This window comes from Periplaneta americana, chromosome 2 (genome assembly GCF_040183065.1).
Source record: "Periplaneta americana isolate PAMFEO1 chromosome 2, P.americana_PAMFEO1_priV1, whole genome shotgun sequence".
Taxonomy (NCBI): Eukaryota; Metazoa; Arthropoda; class Insecta; order Blattodea; family Blattidae; genus Periplaneta; species Periplaneta americana.
The window spans coordinates 214,751,466-214,773,633 of record NC_091118.1 but is presented as its reverse complement, the minus strand read 5'-3'; the positions used below and the strand labels follow the sequence as shown (position 1 = coordinate 214,773,633).

The following is a 22,168-nucleotide window of genomic DNA, read 5'->3' as shown; positions in this document are numbered from 1 at the left end:
ACCTAAAAGATGAGATGTCCCCATTTCTTCACGAGGGAGCTCATTCAATTGACTGAATACCGAAAACCGACCTAAACAGCAGTTTGTGTGCTGTGCAATGGTGGCTGGCTACACAGTTAGTAGAAGATGTGAAGAAATGGTACTACTACCTATTAAACGAGACATCATCATCGCACTACGAGCTTGTAGCTCCGACCCGAGTCAGGCGTACTGCAAAACAAAGGAACATCATCACTCGTTCAGAATTACCAACACTCAAGACAAAATGAAAAACAATCTCATTCACTGTACAGTCTGATGTATGGTGCTACCAATAACGTCCATACCGCATGCAGACACACTTGCAGTGTAAAAACGTACTCCAAGATAAAATGTTTGGATGCACTCCGAGCAAAAACAAAACAAAATCCACTTCTTCACAGTCTAAAAATCCATAATATACGATATAAGAAAAAACAAAAGGCAAATATCAAACACAAAAGTTGTCACAAAAATCTGAATGAAAAAAAGGATCAGCAGGAAAAGGGAAAAACAATACAAAAAAACAAAACAAAATGAAACCGTTATTGGTACCACCTGGACATCTGTAAATCAACTGCATGCCAGCATCTGCCTGGAATCCTCTGGAGGCAGGACAATTCAGTTAGAAGAGTCAAACCCAGCACAACATCAAGTTCAGGGGAAAAGACTTTCGTATTTGAAGTTAAAAGTGTCTGAGAAATATCCCAGATTATATTACATATTAGTCCGTTACAGTCACTCACACAAGAAAGAAAGTACGAAAATTTAAAGGAAAGATACAACGTTAATAAACTCTCGCACATATGCCAGATATACATCACTCGTGAGAAAGTGTTACTTCAGTACATAAAGCAAACATTTTACAGAAGTTGATCACAAGCATTCTTTGCTTTTATTTGCCGTAACACACAGAGGTGGGGAGGGGGAAAACAAAAGCAACACTAGATAAATAACTGCATTGTGAAATGCACCTAATCGAATACCTTTCAGTTAAACTGTGTCCTACTAAGACACTTTTATTTCCAGGAGCAGTACTGCCTACTTCTGTCTGCTGCTGCAATTTAACATTCCATCGTGACAGTGCCAATATTCCCCTCCCCCAATCAACTAGGGCAAGTATGGAGCAAAAAGAAAAGGATAAATTCTGCGAAATAGTTAGACTGCTACATTGGTACACGAATGTTGTGAATACTACACAAAATATGAACGACTTCATACAACATTGGATTCAAGTTACAAGCAGAATGAATGTCTGGACCACCATAATTTACAGTTGATTAAATAAAAATAAATAAGTGAACAAATCATATGCATCCTCTATTCCTACTTTGCAAAATGATGAGCAACGCCAGTTGATCATGATTCCCTTCCACGTTTCTTTGGAGACCATACTAAAGGTTCTGATCTCTCCGGAAGCCTACAGTAAGTAACGGACCATCAAGATGATGTGCTCTGATGTTCAAATTCTCTTTAAAAAATATCTCGTCTGAAAATGACATCCCCCCCCCCCACCCTGGTATGAAGAAGGAACTGAAAGCTTACACTGCAGCCTGAGGCTTATTGTGCTGTGAATGATTGGGTAGCCAAACGGCTATGCTCTTGTACAAGTACAGCACGCCGCACTGTGAACTGAACCCAAGCTGTGTTATGGATATGATGATATGAGAATTAATGAGTCCTGCATTTCTGCTTCAATTGGTTGAGGAAAAACCCCAGAAAAAAATCCCAACCAGGTAACTTGTTGCAACTAGGATTTGAACCCAGGCCTGCTTGTTTCATGATGAGACGTGCTAATCATGCTCCACAGCGATGGACATGGTACTTCTTACATAATGTTCGCAATGAAATATGGAAGTATTTTTCACACACATGAGTAATATTATACGACAAATAAATTACAATCCATGTATCTTGTCACAGTCAAAACTGATCTCTTCTGTATCACAATGCACTCAATGGATTACTACTTGAAAAACGAGGTAATGCTCCTCAAATGCAAATTCTGTACATATGAAGTCCTTATTTTTTGGTGAAAAAATATCTTACATCAGTGTTATAAGACGTCCAAAGTGGTGAGTATAACGTGGAATGAATGCAGGTGTAATGTGCTTGACCACGATAATTTTAAGTTCATTAATTGTCACTATCTCCATAATACACACTATCAAAAATTATAAGCATTTTCTGAGAAAAGGTTGGTTCGGCTGTCAATATAATATTAAACTCCTAGTTTGTCTGGTCTGGGGATCGATCCGAGGTGGTGACAGGATTTTTTCTCATTGCCAAACTTTCAGAATGGCCCCGAGGTTCACTCAGCCTCCTATAAAATTGAGTACCAGGTCTTTCCCAGGGGTAAACGGCGGTCAGAGCGTGGTGCTGACCACACCACCTCATTCTAGTGCCGAGGTCATGGAAAGCATGGGGCTCTACCTCCATGTCCCCAAGTGTCTTCATGGCATGTTACGGGTATACCTTTACCTTTTACCTTTTTAGTTTTTATCTAAGTTTGTTACAGTGCTTCAAGTTACTATAGGCTCCACATTAACAAACTGCTCTCACTTGAATTTGAGGCATTCTCTGAAACAAGAACTTGTCTACAAAATCTTGAATTTGGAATACAGAGCATCAAAGGGCGCTTCTGGAGGGCGCTGGAAGGACGGAGATGTGCTATTAAGCATTCAGTATATGCTTGAAATGGAAAAACAACACTAAGTTGTTATTCCATACAGTATGACGCCTCATTTACAATACTATATATCCATGAGAAAAAAATCTCTCCAAACAACTTTCAGAACTGCATTTTCATCTCGTTTGTATCAATAATGCAAGCTAATAAGCTTGTATATATAAAAACATCTGCACCTCCCCAACTGGCTCTCTGAAGTACCCATTATTTTTATGGGAAGGAGTATTTCTTTTTGCCTCACATTCGAGGCTATGCAGAACAGCAGTAGACTCAACCCTTACACCAAATTCTTTCTGCTTCAAGTAATACAGATAAGTCTGAAACATAATGGCAGCGATGAATGTTCTTTGACACTTACAAAAGCTTTCTGCTTTCTCCTCATTTCTCGAAGTTTGTCAACATCATGTAACTGTACAGTGTTCAGTTGTTACGACACTTACGATATTTGTTGATGTGGAGGGCTGGATTTTTACCCTTGATCCCCAACATAACTTGACTACACTGTTCAAATCATATTTTTGTTGCAGTAACTCAGGTAGCTATACTTCCACTTTCGTATGTTTTTTGCAATTCATCTGTTAATGGTCATAAGGTAATGTGGTACAATCTTGTCGACCAAATCCAATTTAAAACACTGTACATGTATTTCAGATCATCATTTGTAATGTTCACAATACTGCTGCAGAAATTTAAAAATTGCGAGAAAAACATGAAAAAAAAAAATCCATGATTTTGCTATGAATTATCAATGTGTATTGTGCAGATTTAGACAAAAATATCATTTCGCATTAACAAACTCATTTTGTATCTCATTATTTCAACAAGCTGAAAATTACACATCTGAAATAAAAACTGGGATGTAGTGCAGGTGATCTAATACTTAGGTGCATGTCGTTAATGTAAAAATATTCACAAACTGATTTTGAAAAATATGACGAGATCCTGAGTAAATCAACATTTTTCTGATCTCATCTTTCCGCATTTTCGATTCAACTCATATAGCGGGAGGGCATTTACCTCAAGGAAAGATCCAGGCCTTTCGAACAGGCATCTGAATTCCAAGTTGCAGTCATTGTTGGCATCTTATGCAGAGCCTTGCTGCCTGTACAGTCAATGGTTCAATTCTGTCCATTTGTTTAGTACATCTGTATATCTTTACAGCCCTCATTTGGCAAACATGACAGATGTAACTAAAATTTGTTAGAATCTTTGCAGCTTTACTGTCGTCTTGTCACCATATTACTAACATCAAACAGTTTAAAAGTGGTGTGAAGAGCAGACTTACCTTCACACACATTCTTGTAATTGTTAAAATTACGTCTGGTACCTAGCAGTTGCTCTAAAGTGCATAGCAATTTCTGAGAACAGAAAACACACTGGGGCAAATAATATATGAATCTGAAACCAAGGCAATGCTCTGTTATTAATAGTCATACAGGATTGTGACTTATCAGAGTCTTGCACTGTGACACTTTGTCTGTGCTTCCTGAATTCACTTTACGGCACGAGGAGGTTCTTCATAAATGCCACGAAGCTTAAGAAAATATTTCTGTAATGGAAACGTTTCATTTTGGCTGTGGCATCAACAGATGTTAGTATTGACTTGATGCAGGGGGACGTTATTGTGTAGTCATGTTATGAAAATTATTTTCAACAATGAATATACTGTAGCCTATATGTTTCCAAGACATTCATCACATAATGTTCGTCAGTTCGTGGGTGTGTTAAGTAAAATTCATAGAAAAACACGGGTTGTCAGAGTCGAATAATATCCATGAGTAACAAAATTTCATGTGACTTAGAATATGTCAGATAAAAACCGCAATAAGAATGGTTCGTCTTAATTCAGAAAAATTTAGATGAAACTGATGCTAGATTAGAGAAAAGTTCTCTACAATCATTACAACAAATGGAAATGTGAAAAAGTCCAGCACAACAAATCATGACACTGATTCCAACCGGACAATTTTCCAAAATGCATTATTCCGAAATCGGAGTTTTCGTAATGCAAATTCCAAATGGATACAATTCAGAAAGCGACATTTACGAAAGAAACATTTCCCGAATGCTAATGAATCCGAATGTAGTGTTTTCCGAACTGTTTTTCGAAAGTGTAACTTACTCAGCATTTGGCTATCATTTGATCTTTTATTGTAAATATTTTTACAATAATTACATTTGATCTCTTTACTGGAATTTTTGTAAAATATTTACTTATATTTCACCCTTCTCCTGAAATTTTTTAAGCTTGTTTATAATAGGCCGATTTACATTTTACATATTATTTTTTTAATTTTATTTCAAATCTGTTTATAATTTCCTCAGACAATGAATCACCGTAGCATGCAACAATAATAATTCCAGCATATCGTGCGGATTTCATTATCCAAGGTTCCCCCTCCATGTCGTTGAAACTTCGTACAATAGAAACATTTCATTATTGCTGTTATGTTATTACATGTGTAAGTTGAATTTCATTATTGCTACGTATTTTTGGAAATGTGCATTTGAAAAAAATGGAACGGGAAAAATTATATTTCACGAAAATATGGTTTCGGAAAAATGATAATTCAGAAAAAAAGTCCATTCGGAATTTTGGATTCGGATAAAAGACCACTATTTAAGGGGAGTGGGTAGTGATTGCTGTGCGATTAAAAAATTTCGGTGCAAAAGTTTAATTAAATATTTCTAGGCTTTTAGTGCTTAGAATGGAATAAAATTTTCCACGCTTATACAATCAATCATTATGAATTCAGTAGTATAAAAGATAACTAATTAGTTTCGTACCCAAGTGCAAAAGAAAGGCCCTAAATGATAACCTGTTTTCCCACTTTGCTAAGTGTACCTCTTTCTTCAGGTGCAGATTACATGCTACAATCTTCACTCATATACTTTGTATTTTTTTTAGTTATCTAACAATGTATATTGTAAATTCCAAAGCAAAATTCAGTTAAATATTTTTACCCCTAGTGAAACAGAAAAAATATTGAGTTTTAACATTTTTACAATTTTTTCAATGCATATATATATATATATATATATTTTTTTTTTCTTGCTCATGTTATGTGTGTGATATTCTTAAACCCGTAGGTCTATTATGTAGAACACAGGCTGCAGAAAACACTGTAAAAATGTCAAGTAAATTGATTCAGTAGTTTCAGGTAAAAGTGCACTTAAGTTTGAAAAATGTCAACTTATGGAAAACTGCATTTAAAAAAAAAAATGTATGAATTACATGCAATGCCAAATTTAAAGAAGCTATTTAAAGGACTTATCTGCAGAAATACCCCTCACAATATTTGTAGTGTTTTAAAGAGCACGTTGTGTACTTTTTTAAAAACACAAAACAAAAAATCGGATTTTTAACCCATAATCACTACCTGGTTCCCTTAAAATAATGAACTATTTTAACTATTTAAAATAAAGTAAACTTGCATTTCACATCAAGACTACTGAAAGATTCAAATCAAAGACACGGACAGACAGCTGTTTCAAGAGCCTATAGTAACAGACACAACCATTTTTAATCTTTCGTTCAATTTGCCGGCAGACAGCAAGCAGTGAGGTTGTAAAGAATCTAGTCGTCTGAATTACTTCATGTCTGCCAACAATCACCCTATAAGAACCATCACTAGTGAATGCCTTCTGCAGGAAGCTCGGTATCTAAGTATTTAAACTCAAGACTAATATTTCCATCCGGTTAGGACTGTGGACTCGCACAGTATAGCCTGTGTTGTGTTGTGCTGGGTCTGAGGTGCATGCTGCATGCCTGCAATGTCAATCAGTTATCATGTTAGCTCAACACGTCATAAAACACACACTAGAAGTCACTGAAAACTGTTACTGGATTACTCACACACTAGCAAGATACATTGTTTTTGCTCGTTTCCTACTATCACAGAGCTCTCTCGCATGTCATCTTGTTGTGATGGCCGGAGCAGCTGTGGGAACATCGTCTGATTTCAACACTGCTCTTCATCTCTCTGAATTTGTAACCACAATTTGACTCATGTTATTTACTGGATATGACTGCATCCTGATGCATGAGAGACACTTCTGCTATGTTATTTTATACTTATCTCTACTTTCAATTTTTCTTAAATGTTGGATATTTCAACACAACAAACAAGTTCCACTTTTCAATTTGCAGCTCTGAAATTTCTTCAGCACCACATTAATTTTATTAATTCCTAGAGCGTTTCAATTATTAAAAACCTTTATAGAGTATTTGCATCCCATACTGATATGACTCCATGTAAACGTTTGTATGGTCTTTCTGAAATAATAATCCTGACAATGATTTCATCACGAGTGTTTCCCTTTATACAGGGACATCATTTTATTTTTACTTCAATTTTTATTGTACCTGAGTTTTTGAATGTACTTCACTCCCACCACTTCTACTAGTAAACTTACAATCGTTCTCCACACAGAGCCAAGGCCACGTATGCAGTACTGAGTTAGTGAGTATAGTACATTCCAGAAATATGTTCACGTTTTCCAGTGACGAAAGAGCTTTCAATATTGAATCATATTTTCTCACAGGTACTGTCGTCCGTTTGCCTACGTCACATCCCGGTTTCCCCACCTGCTTCTGTTTGCCCCTCTGTAAAGTCTAGTAGCTGGGCTGTCTTAGCTCTTTTCTGAAAACATTAATTTCTGTTAGGAATTGGACGTCTACGTAATATTATACAACTGTTTAAAATAACTTAAGTAAAAGGGCCTCGTTAAATAATTAACTGTCACCATGATTTCCCCCCCCCCCTTTCTATTTCTCTGCGACAAAACCACTTGAATGGACAATAGATAGCATTTCTGAGTAATTTTATCTTTTCGGATCGGGCAGAAGTGAAGATTGAGTTTACAGTACGTAAGGTACACTGCATAATGAATACGTCCGCATGGACAGCTCAGTTCGTGAGTAAAAACACTCATTGTTAATACAGTACTGTATTTCGATTAAACAAAAACCTAATGAAAATTATCAAACTCAAAATCGCGATATTTCCTAGTTTACGTAAATGGATGAACTACTTTTCTTCCCTCCTATACCTAGTAAAGTGATTTGTATTTTACGCCAGTATCATCGAACTCCAGTTGTGGAAGGGGATAGCAAACGGTGTTTCAGGATCTCTAAAGGTATAGCCAGGTTAATATTAAAAATGTTAGTAAAAATAAAATGATGTCCCTGTACAATCTTCTTAATGGTTAATAGGGTTGCCAACCCTCCCGTATTTCTTGGGATCTCCTGTATTTGTCCCTAATTTTAACAGCCCCCTGGCTCCAGTATTTTTCTTCTCTTTGGGCATTTTTCTCCCTTATTTTTACATAATGTAAAAATAATTATTCTAAACATTTGACTTTGCTGTGAATGATTATTTATATGATGAATTTTGTTGTTCATGGGATGCTTTAGAATGTGCAGTCTTCACAGAAGGTAATGCTTGCCAAAAATGGGTTTTAGTGCTCACCTGTTTAAAATCAAATATTAAAATCATAAATGTGGGAAAACCGGCTACTTTCGTTCTAAGCATACCAAGTAGTAATACTCACAAAAAGAGGATGTTTTATCCCATGAACAATAATTGGACAGATGTTGGAAAGAGGAGCACGACACAATCAAATCAGAGCTGCAAACTGCAGGTTATTTCAACTATTATGTGAGACAAAATACTTTTAATTTAAGCCTAGCTACCGAAGTGTAGAATAAAGTTATCCTTTAGTAACCGAACAGAATAATTTGCCAATTTTCTATGTGAAATTTTGTCAATTCTTTAGTGTCCCTAATTTCTTCAAAAAAGTTGACAGCCCTTGTGGTTAACTGCCTGCCACAGTTCACTTTTATATGTTTATATTGAAAGTGCAAGATTTTATATTTTCTACTACTGTTGTGTTAAATGTCATCCTATCCACCAAGCTCTTTCGAAGAATTGCACACGTAGCTTCCATGTAAAACTCGTGGCTTTAGTTTTAAACTGACAGTGTAGATTAGTTGTCCAATTATTAAAATATTCCATGAATGCAATGTACTAATTCCTAAAATGTGCTGATTCACCAAGTTACATTTACTCCTAGCCATTTTAAGTAAACATAGGTCTGATTCCATTTTGAACAAAGGGCTGGCTATCCTTATTTGAGTTTTTCAGAATTCAAGTATCCCCACAAAACTGTCGGGGTAGTAACCATTACAAAAGAGTCACGCCCACTTCCTTCCCAGCCACCCGTCTTTCACACGCAAGTTTCTTGTCCAAGAAGTGTTGCAACTCGCTGAGTATGTTACCATCTGCCAAGATGCAAGATGCCTGGAGCATGAGCAGCAACCACTGATAAGTGGAAACGCACTTAATAGTTATTTATGGTACTTGTGAGGTAAGTGCATCTTTATTGCGCGAGTGGAAAGATTTAAGCACGAGGTGTCAGCCGAGTGCTTAAATTACACGAGCGCAATACAGATCACGCTCACAAGTACCATACGTAATTTTATCCATGACCATAACGAAAAATTATGTTTTATAAAAGAAAATAAGTCCTCATATAATCGCATACCATGGCATGGATTTTAGAATCTATACGTGTACTAGGTAGGTCATGATGTAGGAGGCCATGATTAATGAAGAATGGTATCTAAGGCGTTGGATAAATAACAAATTATAATTAATTATATAATTTTAATATATATTTTTTCATTTTAAACGTGTATTTTCGTCTTTTTGAAGTTTCAGGGATTATTTAGAAGTGTTCACGGGACTAATGTGATTAAAATAATTTCACATTTTACTTCTGTAAACTTAAGAGGAATCATCATCATCATCTGTGGTCATACAGCCCTTTTAGTTTAGCCTTGACCTCCTTAAGAATTGCCGCCCAATCTTCCCTCTCTAGGGCTCTCCATCTCCATCTCTTAATTCCTGCTTTAACTAGATCATCCTGAACATCATCCAACCATCGTAGTTTAGGTCTTCCTGCTCTTCTTTTACCACTTAGCGTGGCATCTAGTAATCTTTTAGGAATATTATTATTGTCCATTCTGATAATGTGGCCCAGCCACTCCAGCCGTCTAAACTTAAGAGGAATATTAAAATGTAATTAATCATCGTGTCTGTTTAGCTCAGTTGACTAACGCGTGTTGTTATAAAATCCTATAAACCACCTTCGCAGGTTCAAGTCTCCTCGCCTCCCAAAAGGTAAATTATTACAAAATTTAAAAAAAAACATATTAGATACGGATGCAATGCACAAATTACGACGTAGTAGATAGAGAAAAGAGGAGATTGAGTGTATGAATATTTAAGAAATGGTAATACAGAAGTAGAGGTAGTGACATCTAGTAACTAATATATTAACTTCTTGAATAATAGTTCAACGGAAAAGTATACGTGTGTGCCCGGGTACTAGGAAAATACTAATGAACTGTGAGATAAAGTTCAAATGTGAGGTAAAGTCTTTATCTCACTAGTGAAATAAAGTAATGTTGAATAAAAGCCTACTTTACAAACGCAAAAGTATTTAGTAAAGGCATGTTTTTCGTTGTGGTCATGGATAAAAAAAATTGCTATGAATTCAAAGTTTGCTCGTCTATGCCTCGAAGGCATTATCAACACAACTAAACTAAACAGATCAGTCCACTCTTCTGCACATTTGTTTAATGTAAATTTCCATCTAACAGATAAACTCTACCAGATACAAACATGCTACTTTCGAGAACAAATTATCTTATTTCGCACGTCATGGAAATTTTTCGGATCAAAATGCATTAACAATACTGCACTTTTGCAAGTGTTGGATGGATCAGAGGTGGAGGAGGCATTCAGACCATTGGTACTGACCGCTTGTATTACCTGCAATTTTTATGTGAGCGAAGAATGATTGACAGAGTGGTTCTAAGTGGTGTAAATCTATGACATGGGACCCAAAGCTTTATTTTCCTCCCAGAGAAGTCATGCTAAAGATTTCATTGCCCTTTAAAATGCACTGCACACATCTCTTTATTCTTCATCTTTCACTGTTGCTACTTCTCGTCACTGGAATTCTCTGCCGCCTGAAGTCAAGGGCTGCCGAACTTTAATTTCCTTTAAATGTAAATTAGAAAAATGTCTTATGATGAGTTGCCAGACCTAACGTGTTGCAAGTGTGTTCCACTGCATTTATTTTTATTTTATTTTATTTTTTTTTATTTCTTATTTTTGTTATCTAAATAGTGTTTATTTATCACTTAATGCCAATATGTATCCCATTGCGTTGTTGTTTTTATTATTAATCTATTTTTTGTGTACATTTTATTCAATTGTCGGTTTCTGGTTTAATTATGTAAATCCTACTTAATTGTAATCTAATATTAATAGTAATAGTAATCCGTGGTGCTACAGCCCTTGAAGGGCCTAGACCAACAAGCCGGCTGCTGGCCTCACGCCCTCATGCCGAAGCAGAGGTGGACGATCATCCAACCAGAATGGAGGTATCGTGTGGTTAGCATGATGATCCCCCCAGCCGTTATAGCTGGCATTCGCAACCGGATTTCGCTACCTATCGTAGCTCCCAAAGTGCATCACGATGCTGGGTGGGCACCGGTCCCATACACTGGCTGAATCTAATATTAATCTGTATGCTAATGTGTTTATTTTTATTTTTACTGTGTACATTTTTCTTTTTTTATTGAATTATCGGCTTCTGTTTTTATGTGATTCGTATTTGATTCTAACAAATTAATATGTATTTCACTATGTTTATTTTTATTTTATGAGGTAAATTTTATGTAACTACTTCTTTTGATCTCATTATGTATCAGTATGTAATTAATTCTGATCCAGTTTTATGTTCAACTGTGTAAGCAAGTTTTAATCCTGGTTGAGTGTAAGAGAAGGCCTTATGGCCTTAACTCTGCCAGGTTAAATAAAGCCATTATTATTATTATTATTATTATTATTATTATTATTATTATTATTATTATTATTATTATTAAAATGCACCACTGTCAGCAAGGTTTGAACTCAGAAAGGCTAGTATGGTAACTGGTAGGTCATCAGAGATCTTGGTGTTCTAGATTTGTACTACTGAAGCACAGGAACAATGAGAATCGCCCCCATACCCCCCTGTGGAGTGTCAAGTAACCCAAGACCATCAATGTAATGCGAAAACAAAGTACATAGTGTGGAGGAAGAGATTAATATTTCGTGTCTTCCCAAAGCTGGTGTGGCATCTCACAACAAGACGACTCGAGAGGTCAGTGGGCATCTGGAAGCAGGCTGGACTGGCTGGAACTGTTCAGTGGTAGCAACTGGTAAAACAAAACCATTCTTAGATTAGACATGTTCATGTAGCTGTGGTATGTGTCATCTGCTGAGTGCGTTCGTGTTAGCAATTAGTAGCAGTAGTGGAGGCAGATACGAGAGGCAGAGACTATAACTGGGCCGCTGCTGTTCGTAAACTTGGGCAGACACTTTCCTATGTACAAACGCACTCAGGCTGTACAGAATAAGACAAACAGAGATGTAGGTAACCATTTCCTTTATCCTGCAACACACTCAGTGAAAAATGAGGTGCATTACAGTACCATTTTCAATTACACAAGTCTCCAAGAATTACTAAATTTATTCGAACATAAGACTGACTCGCTTGCCTCAACTCTTTGAAGCAAAAAAGAAAAAATATTTTACAGTCCTTATTGCAGCTTGCTTTTATGTTTTAAGTGCAAATCTGCTTATATCTGACACCCAAAGGGGTCAACTCTCCCTTTAGTCTCCATTTTCCTGTAACTTCATTCCTCTTAGCCCCAAATATTTTCATTGATTAAAGTTCTCGTTAACACTTTGTTAAAAACATAAAATTTACTCTGTCACACGTTAAAAGTGTTAAAATTGTTAAAAAGGTATTTACCTTCGACAGACGGCCCGTTTCGACGCTATTTGTCGTCATCTTCAGTGTCTCCTAAGCACCTCATTCTCAAACACCCTTAGTCTCTGTTCCTCTCTCAAAGTGAGAGTCCAAGTTTCACAACCATACAGAACAACCGGTAATATAACACGTTTGATAAATTCTAACTTTCAACTCTTTTGAGAACAGATTGGATGACAAAAACTTCTCAACCGAATAATAACAGGCATTTTCCATATTTATTCTGCGTTCAATTTCATCTCGAGTGTTACTTATATTTGTTACTGTTGCTCCAAGGTATATTTATTTTAATTTTTCCACCTCTTCAAAGGATAAATTTCCAATTTTTATATTTCCATTTCGTACAATGTTCGGTCACGAGACATAATCATATAGGCCTACTTTGTCGTTTTGGAATTTACTTCAAACCTATGTCTTTACTTGCATCAAGTGAAATTTTCGTGTTTTCCCTAATACCTTGTGCATTTTCTCCTAACATATTCACGTCATCCGCATAAACAAGCAGCTGATGTAATCTATTCAATTCCAAACCCTCTCTGTTTTCCAGAACTTACCCAATGGCAAATTCTAGAGCAAAGTTAAAAAGTAAAGGTGATATTATTATTATTATTATTATTATTATTATTATTATTATTATTATTATTATGGCTCACAAGTGGTGTGCAACTTGAAAATGGGTCAGTCCTGTCATATAACCACAATATGTGAAGCTTGAATCATGTAAGTGAAGTAGGTACATACACATTATTATTAATATTATTATTATTATTATTATTATTATTATTATTATTATTATTAAACTTCATAAAATTTATAAAGTTCAATAATATAACAATATAATATATATAATTATAACGATTTCGTTCATTCAATGACTCATTTTCCAATTTATACTTAGATAAATGGATATGACTTTTGTCACTTTTTCAATGGAAACCGAACAGAAAGAAGTCTATGTTCGAATAAACACGATAAATCATGCATGATTACAACTTTTTTCTTATGTCTCTTCAAAAGGATGATATCTTGTTGGTCATATTCTCTACAATCTGGTAGCACAGGTTTCTACATACGATGAAGTGTCTGGTTTATAGCCCACTTGCATGTTATAGTAAGCGTAAGTTAGGCTGCCTGTTAAATAAGCGATTTTTTACTTTGATTATAACCAACATGCCTATATATCTGTTTGCTTCCTCGCAGTACTCTGTTAGAACAAGTTATATAAGTACAACAGATGAAGACTCCCGTGGGTACCTTGTACTTTACTTGATCATTGCTTTCCTGCGAAGGCTGTTAAAGAATCGGAATTGGAGCCGCAGTGTTAAGTCTTTCCGTACTGTGGGGTAATGAAAAATTCATTATAACACATCACCGAGCAAGGCAACTGTTGTCGTGAGCAGGTCACGCTCACTCCAACAGCTCATCTCCGCTGGCGGGGCATTTCCATCACATTGTTCATGGAAATCAGAGTAGAATTTTCTCTGGTCAGTGACGTCATCATAAACTGACAAATAAGACTATTACTAGTACCAATACAAGATCTTCTGAAAAGGAATTAGTTCCACAGTGCATAAATTATGAATATGTTGCTGTAATAATAATAATTTCCAGCCTTCGGGCACAAAAGCTTTTGCCAATGCTGCAGATAATTATTGTGTGTATTCCCCTGTCTTGGACTACAATAGTAATATGCGTTACAAGAGCGGTATGTTGAAGTTTTCATGTTCGAGGAAAAGTTTGAAAAAGCGAAACGTAGTTGAGCTTTTTTAATTTCCGAGAATTAAAAGAAAGCATACCGCTCGTGTATCGTACATTATTTTGTGCGAAGATCGTTTATTACATACCTGAAAGAGGAATTTCTAATTAGTTGCAATGAAATCTCCATCTTGGTTTCTGTTCAATGACGGCAAATTTGCAAAACAAAAATATCTATCTTCAACATTGTTGCTTTAAAATGTTTTCTGTGTTTACTATACTCCAGCAGCCCGTGATATACGTCTGTCTTCCCCCCCCCCCCAGTCTACAAATGCGAACTTAAAACAAACGGTAAGGTTATGTAATGATTTATTTTTCATTTTAATATTTTGACAATATTATTTATATAACATATTGCAGTAATAACATCGGCATCTGGAATCTTGTTGATTTTTTCACGACTTCCTTAATGTTACTTGCATCACGAATGCAGTAACTTTAGTGGAGTTGTAGAGTTTACTTAATTTTTGCAAATATTTAAAAACAATAATTAAGAGTGCAATTTCGGTGAAATTGCAGTGGTAAGTTTCCAATTTATAATCATTACTATATTGAACGTCTCTAAAAATAATATGTTAAAAGCCTAAAGCAGTGAAATCAATATGTCACTTAAGAGGTAAGAAGAGGGAAATTGTTGTGTGTGTTAGGTTGGGAATACTGAATGTGGAATTTTAGACTTTCCGCGGATTGGTTTTGTGCAGAAACCAAGCAAATATGCACGATCTCGCACAAATTTTTATACATAGACTAAGAGAAGTGGAGATATGTGCGACAACTACTTATCGATAATTTCTCAGACTGAACACCTGGGAGTCTCATTCTTTAATCAAAAGACATGTACACGTTGCTGATATTGGAAACTGCAGTCCAACATTCCAAGCAGGCTGTTCCAACAAGACCTTGTATTGGTGCATGCATAAAGTGAGAATATCTCCGACACCACTGCACCATCTACCAAACCGAGAAACATGTGTACCACTGAAACAATCCTACAGCGACAGCATTACAGTCTTTCCAACTGTCAAAATCAATCCAGAGGACTATTTCATTTGCAACGAGTGCACATTTGTAAGATAAAAGAATTTGAAACACCAGCAAGCACTTGAGCCATGATATTCCAACCAATATGCTAATGCATGCTACACAACTGCATTAGGATGTGAATTGAAGTATCAGCTTCCAGAAGCTAGTGAAGTGTTACAAATTGATTTTCTTGTAAATTGTAGGAGAGCGGGGAAATGCCAGTTACATAACAGAAAAAGCAGGTCACATGTAACATTCCTGATGGCACGATGCTCCTCATTCCAGGAGGCCATGTCCAATACCTACTCACACTCAATCATGGCATCACTCTCTGGAGACAATCTGGAAGGGGACGACGCCCTTTCCGATGTTTATGTCGAACTTTGCCTTAGCATTTATCCGACAGTCTAGGCAGGAACAGGTGTGAGACAGAAACATAATATAGAGAATATATGTACACAGAAGCGCCTTCTAAATCAAAGCATTATTAGCACATGCAGGGCTGACATTCCAACAAACAAAGATCGCGACAAGGAGAGAGTAATATATTCAGCATTGCGGCTGTAGTTAGTTGCAATTAAGAAACTTGAAGTATATTTTTAATTCTACGTAATTTGCTGATAAATAAGATATGGCAGCACTTTTGTGCATTCTAAAATTCTCAATCCCATTCACATTGATTAACTTACGTAACAATTTGCATTTCAGTCCAATTTATTACATTCATAAAAGATTCTGCAAAAACACTAGTACACGCATAACAACCATTAAGGGCGGTAATTATGTTTTCAAAAAACATTATTTCCGAGTTTTAAATATATAACCAATTAGTAACAATTAGTTCTGAATTAATTATCAAATGTGAAATTAAATAAAGTAAGAAATTTACACATTTTTACAATGGAAATATTAGCGAGATATTCTTAATAAATTAAACACAAAATTACAATTTTGCGACTATTTTTAAAGAGATGCAATTTTCCTACCACATAAGCCTGTGTAACTTCATTAATAAATGAAGAGTCCACTGCAAGAATGATGGATGTCACTTTCTTGTCGGAAATGAACCAAGACTGTCAATGCATAGCTTAACACATATAGGGCCCTATTCATAGACATTCTTAGCGCGGGCTTTTGGTGCATGACCAGCGAACTAACGTTTTCCGTATTCATAAACCAGTGTTAGCGATATGATATGATATGAATCCTTTTAGCACGCTCTTTGCGTGGGCTAGCGAAATGTCTATGAATAGCACCCATAGAATGTACATAGAGAGTTATATGGCATTAACACTGATAGTCATTGTCCAGTAATGATCGGAAAATCACAGTTTAGCTTTGAGCGCTAAGCATTTCAAACTTTCAATTGCTTGTCCTGAACAATGTGTTCCAAATGACATCTATCATTCTTGCAGTGGACTCTTCAAATGTGACACCCTCCTTGGCCTACATTGTTCTCAAAATGTGGAAGAACAGTTGACAGTGAATTACTCTGTTCATGTAAGATCTATGATCTCTACATTGACCTAAAAATCTCCAAAATTCTGAATGTTAAATTTAGAAACTACGCAGGTTCCCAGCCAAACTAGACAACACACTGTACTGCACTTTTCATCACATTGGTGCTGATTACCATGGGAATTTTGAATGTCCGTACTATTGCTGGACATAATCAGACATAATTCAAATGAAACTTTCTGAAAGAAAATATCATTACAGTGGAAGAAGAAAAGCATTATTGATGTAATAGTTCAACCCAAATATTTCCATTACATATTCATTCTACTTTCTTCGATGCCAGAATACTCTAACCCTTCTCCAAACAGAATTGCCATGGTCAGCGAATTCTACTGCTTCCACTCATGTCTACACAAAATGACGGACCTGCATGTTAAATTAGAAGTCCATCTTATTTGTAATAGGGGTGGAGGAAACATCAAAGGTAGGATAATCATTAGTCTATTAACTGTGGACTGGAATGAATGGTTGGACGAGGAATATACTGTTTCTTATTATTTTTGTTCAACTTAATTTTTAAGTTAAAAGGCTTAAATTTATTTATGGGACGAGAAGACCCTATAGAGTTTTATATATTATTTGCTTGTTTTGTTTGCATGATTTTATTTAGTATTTAATATAATTTGTCCTTTCAAATACCTTTAACTTCAACATGTTTATGTATTTCTAATTTTCTTGGGTTGACTTGCTTTTGATTGGATTCAAGATCGTCAAATATTGTTTATTATAAACTCATCAGATGGAAAGCAATGATATTTCAACCAAGTTTCTTTTGCAGACTCTTGTACCTTACTCACAATGAGGTGACACCTCGTCATACTCATGTCCCATATAGGAGAGTTTCCAAATTAGGATATGATAGAATATTAAGTTGTAATACTCACATTTATATGCTAGTTGCCTTCAGATAAATAAAATTCTGATGAAGTGAAAATTCGTTTTAAAATTGAAATATTTCGTTGTTACTGCCAATTTCGTAATGTTATTTTAAAATTATATATACAGGCTATATGCAAGTTTTATATTCCTGACTTACGATATTAAACATAATAAGAGTGATATATGCAGTATTTGCAGCATCAATTTTCAGTTTTAACAATTTTATATATATTTTATACAAGGTTGAATTTATTTGTTGATAAAATGGCGGAACGAAATGTATAATCGAAAAAAAAAAAATAGAAGATTATGAAAATATTACTTAAAATTACATTGTTGTTAAGATTTTATAAATAAAACAATAATTATTAATGGAATTCCTTTATAAACTTAAATTACGTTTTTACAATTTTATAGATATTTTAATAGTAGGCCTATACCAGGACCTGCCTATACGGTTTTGTATTCATTTATTGACAAAATGGCGGAACAAAATATGCCCTCAAGTATTACTAAAAATTCCATTATTGTTAAGATTTCGGGATTGGAATTCGTTAAAAAACTTAAATTAATATTATGTTTTTTTCGCGTTATTACACGAATACACATTATTTCGCGATTCAAAAGTGTTTTTTTTTTTTTTTTTTTAAGGTTATGGGAAGAAATATAAAGATATGGCGCAAAAATCGGCAAAATGAGAATTCGCATTATCATGTTACGAGAATTTCACGAATCCCTACAAATAAGTAGGTAATTAGCAACATGCTAAGTTACAACGTCAGCAGGCTGTGTATGTCCTGGTTGATTATGCCAGAAATCATCACTATATTATAAACAGCAAAAAGTTGTAATAAGTTTGAAGTATTATCATCACTTATTATCGTTATAAGAAAGTAAAAACATTTAATATGTTGTCCAACTACGAACACTATAATAAAATAGTTTCACAGACCTTGTGGTGTCTACGTGCAACTTATTCTGCAGGTCTATTAGTGAAGTTTCTTGCCATTGGACACAAGCTCACACATTCAACTCAATGAAGTCAAAACTTCACTTCCAAGGTAAGTTACATTACTCTCTCCTCCTGCAATTTATTGTATGAAGAGGTGTGAGGGCTTATTCAGTGACAGAGCCTCCACTTCAACATTTGTAACAAAAATATTTTTGTTTGTAGAATGTCGCCAATTTCACAACAAAAAGTCTGACCCAGGCATGATTTGAAAGCTGAAATCTATCTCCAATCAAATTATATTTTGTCGTGAAAAACCAAAATAAATTTTCTACCTTTTGTAACGTCAATACCTTTGCTAGCTACTGCTATTATTTATACACATTTGGTGCAGACTTTTTAGGATGCCACACATCTGTTAAGAAAAATTATAATTAGTATCAACTTGTGTGTGCTGTAAGCTGTGAGCCATGGTAGTGTGAGAACATGCGTACTGGAGTGTGTGTGCAACAGTGAGTCATGTGCACTTAAGATAAAGTTCAGGTAAGAGGGCATATCAAAAAGTAATGAGACGAAGTTCATAAAAAAGTTATCATGTCTTCTCATTGGCTTGCTTATGGCAACAACCGAAGCTGTCACAAGGACAGATTTTGGCTGCATGGAAAGGGCGAAACAGCACATCTTAAATCTTACGACTACTGCTTCTGTAACAAGTTGCAACATCTGAAAAGGTACGGATGGTTTCAGCTCACAAGGTTCTTGTAAAATCCATATGAGCTCCAAGCTTGTTGGTCACTTGCTTCATTGTGATGTACGTTAATCCAGAGAATGGAATTTAGGAATTTGTGAAGAAGAAACCAGAAATGGAGACATAACCTACTAAAACCATAAAAGGGGGGGGGCAGGAGGCTGCCAGCCGCCTGGAGATGTGTGACAGCATGTTACTGCTATTCACTGATTTCCTGAGTACTGTTCTTCTTCAATGCTCGTCAACAATGAACAATGAAATTTTCGAATAATTTCAAGGAAAAAATTGTTCCGGGGCTGGGTATCGATCCCGGGACCTCTGGTTGAATGTACCAGCACTCTACCAAGTGAGTTACCCGGGAACTCCACCCGACACCATCTCAACTTTTCCCTTTATATCCACACAACTCGCGTGACCCACAATTCCAAGTCACACAGAGATTGTGTGCACTCGATGTGGGTCTCTGGCGTTTCGTCAGCTCACGCAAGTTGTGTGGATATAAAGGCAAAATTGAGATGGTGTTGGGTGGAGTTCCCGGGTAGCTCAGTTGGTAGAGCGCTGATACGTTCAATCAGAGGTCCTGGGATCGATACCCGGCCCCAGAACAATTTTTCCCTTGAAATTATTCAAATGTGCTTTACAGGGAGCTTCACCTGAAAGACTAGATTTGCATAATGAAATTTTCATAATTTTATTGTATTTAAATTATGTTAAACACGGCAACGTAGGGTTGCCAGGTCTTACATTTTTTCCCGTAATTTGTACGTTCTTAAGTTTTTTTTTTGTGGGTTATTTTACGATGCTGCATCAACATCTCAGGTTATTTAGCATCTGAATGAAATGAAGGTGATAATGACAGTGAAATGAGTCCAGGATCCAGCATTGACAGTTGCCTAGCATTTGCTCGCATTGGGTTGAGGGGAAACCCTGAAAAAAACCTCAGCCCCAACCATGATTCAAACCCGAGCCATCTGGTTTTGTGGTCAGACATGGTAATCATTACTGCATAGGTGTGAACTTTTTATGGCTTACGTTTTTATTTTTCTCATTAGATGCTTTCTTCCATTTATTTACTTTTCAGCAAAAAATCTTCAAGTGAAGTTGTAGGCTATTTGTTCAGTCTCATGTGTTTGTGGAAAGAATATTCTCTCTAATAAAACAAAAATGAAAAGATGTAAGGAATCTATGTACCAAGGACTTGAATGAGTCAGAACTACAAGTTGTGAACTTTCACCTTCCATGGCAGGAGTTTTCCCAAAATGCAAAAGGTGATACAAAATTGTTAAGAAAAGCAAAACCAGTGAACAAGTATAAATAAACAATTAAAGTAATGTACTTGTAACAAAAATAAAACTTGTATCTACATAACCTCACAGTAAATACTTACTTTCTAATGCGTGTGTCCAGCTATAAGCTGACTACACGATGTCCACTGTAAAATAAATATGCTGTAACAAGAAGTTTTTTTTTTTTTTTTTTTAAGATTATCTGATGTTAAAGATTCCTAACTTTGTCGATGAAATTTAGACACACCCTGTATGTGTGTGGGAAATGGGACAACCCACATACAACTGGACCTGTTGTACTCCAGAATTGAATTTTGACGTAGACAGCAAGAAATAGCCAGTAAATTTTCCATAGGATCCTCTCATTCAAGGAGAGGATTTTTTACGTGCCCTGAATCTACAACACTTGACTCTCAGCTTGCAAAATGTCCACAAGCAGGTTTGAACCCAGGAATCTCGGATCCAGTGACAAGTGAGCCATTTCATTATTTTAAATCCATGCAGTTCAAATGTGAGCTGACATTAAATCGTCCTCAGAGAAGAGTAGACACATCAGGAGAACAGCGTCTCATTACCTTTCGATACCGTGTAGTGTAAGTTGTTGTGATTAAACTGCACCACAGAATACAAAACAGAAGATCTCTCCACCAATGCATGCAGCACGGCTCTTGGATTTACAGTCAGCTGCCGTCTGAGAAACAAGAGCCGTGCTGGCTGTGGCAACCCTACTGCAATGTTAACAACTCTACTGCATCCTGGGCTTGTACAGAAAAGAGTACAGAAGAAAATTAAGTACACACGCTGCACAACAAAAGCAGAATGGTTCAACTGTCACTGTTCCATGCTTTGTGTGTGAAGCAGCCTTGGCTACATCCTCAGTGATGTCAAAGCAAGCGCATTTTTCTGACCTTGACGTCGTGCGCGGGCAGCAAGCGCTAAGTATGGAAAGAGGAAGGGTTGTGTATATGAATAAGCAACCTGTTAGATTAAGAAAACAGTGCTGCACAAACTTCAAATGGAACGTGAAATTTTATGTCGTTATTTTTATTTGGCTTCTTTCTGTTTAATATTATCTATATTGTCTGTAAAACAAAAGTACTAACACCGAGTTCTTAATATTGCAGTTGTGTTTTACATCTTAATAACATAATAGAGAGTTAATAAGGAATATTCACTTAAATTCCATAGTAGTATAATATTATACTGTATTAAGTGGATGAAACACATCATTCATAAAGAAAGTGATATTCCAATGAAAGAGATTGAGTATGACATGATAAGTTGGAATTGATATTGATGGTATCTTTAGCCTTACAAAAGTAATCAATAAACTAATCAAAACAATATTACAGTACAAAGCAAAGTTACCTAGGTACTGTATCTGTTTTAAGTGTAACTAATATTACATAACA

General features: G+C 35.8%; 1 protein-coding gene across 13 annotated transcripts in view; it reads right to left on the bottom strand.

Moving 5' to 3' along the window:
• The window catches only part of tmod (tropomodulin), a 242,200-nt gene that overhangs the window by 17,034 nt on the left and 202,998 nt on the right, over positions 1-22,168 (bottom strand). For 4 of the 13 annotated variants that reach the window (XM_069819520.1, XM_069819524.1, XM_069819528.1 and 1 more), the window contains exon 9: positions 15,687-15,783. The exons of 1 other annotated variant lie outside the window; for it this stretch is intronic. In XM_069819520.1, coding sequence (XP_069675621.1) covers positions 15,701-15,783 — 83 coding nt within the window. In that variant the 3' untranslated portion in view covers positions 15,687-15,700. Of the gene's footprint in view, positions 1-146; positions 211-13,852; positions 13,935-15,682; positions 15,784-22,168 lie in introns of all 13 variants that reach the window. 8 more of the 13 variants (XR_011331054.1, XR_011331055.1, XR_011331057.1 and 5 more) reach the window with 8 other exon arrangements.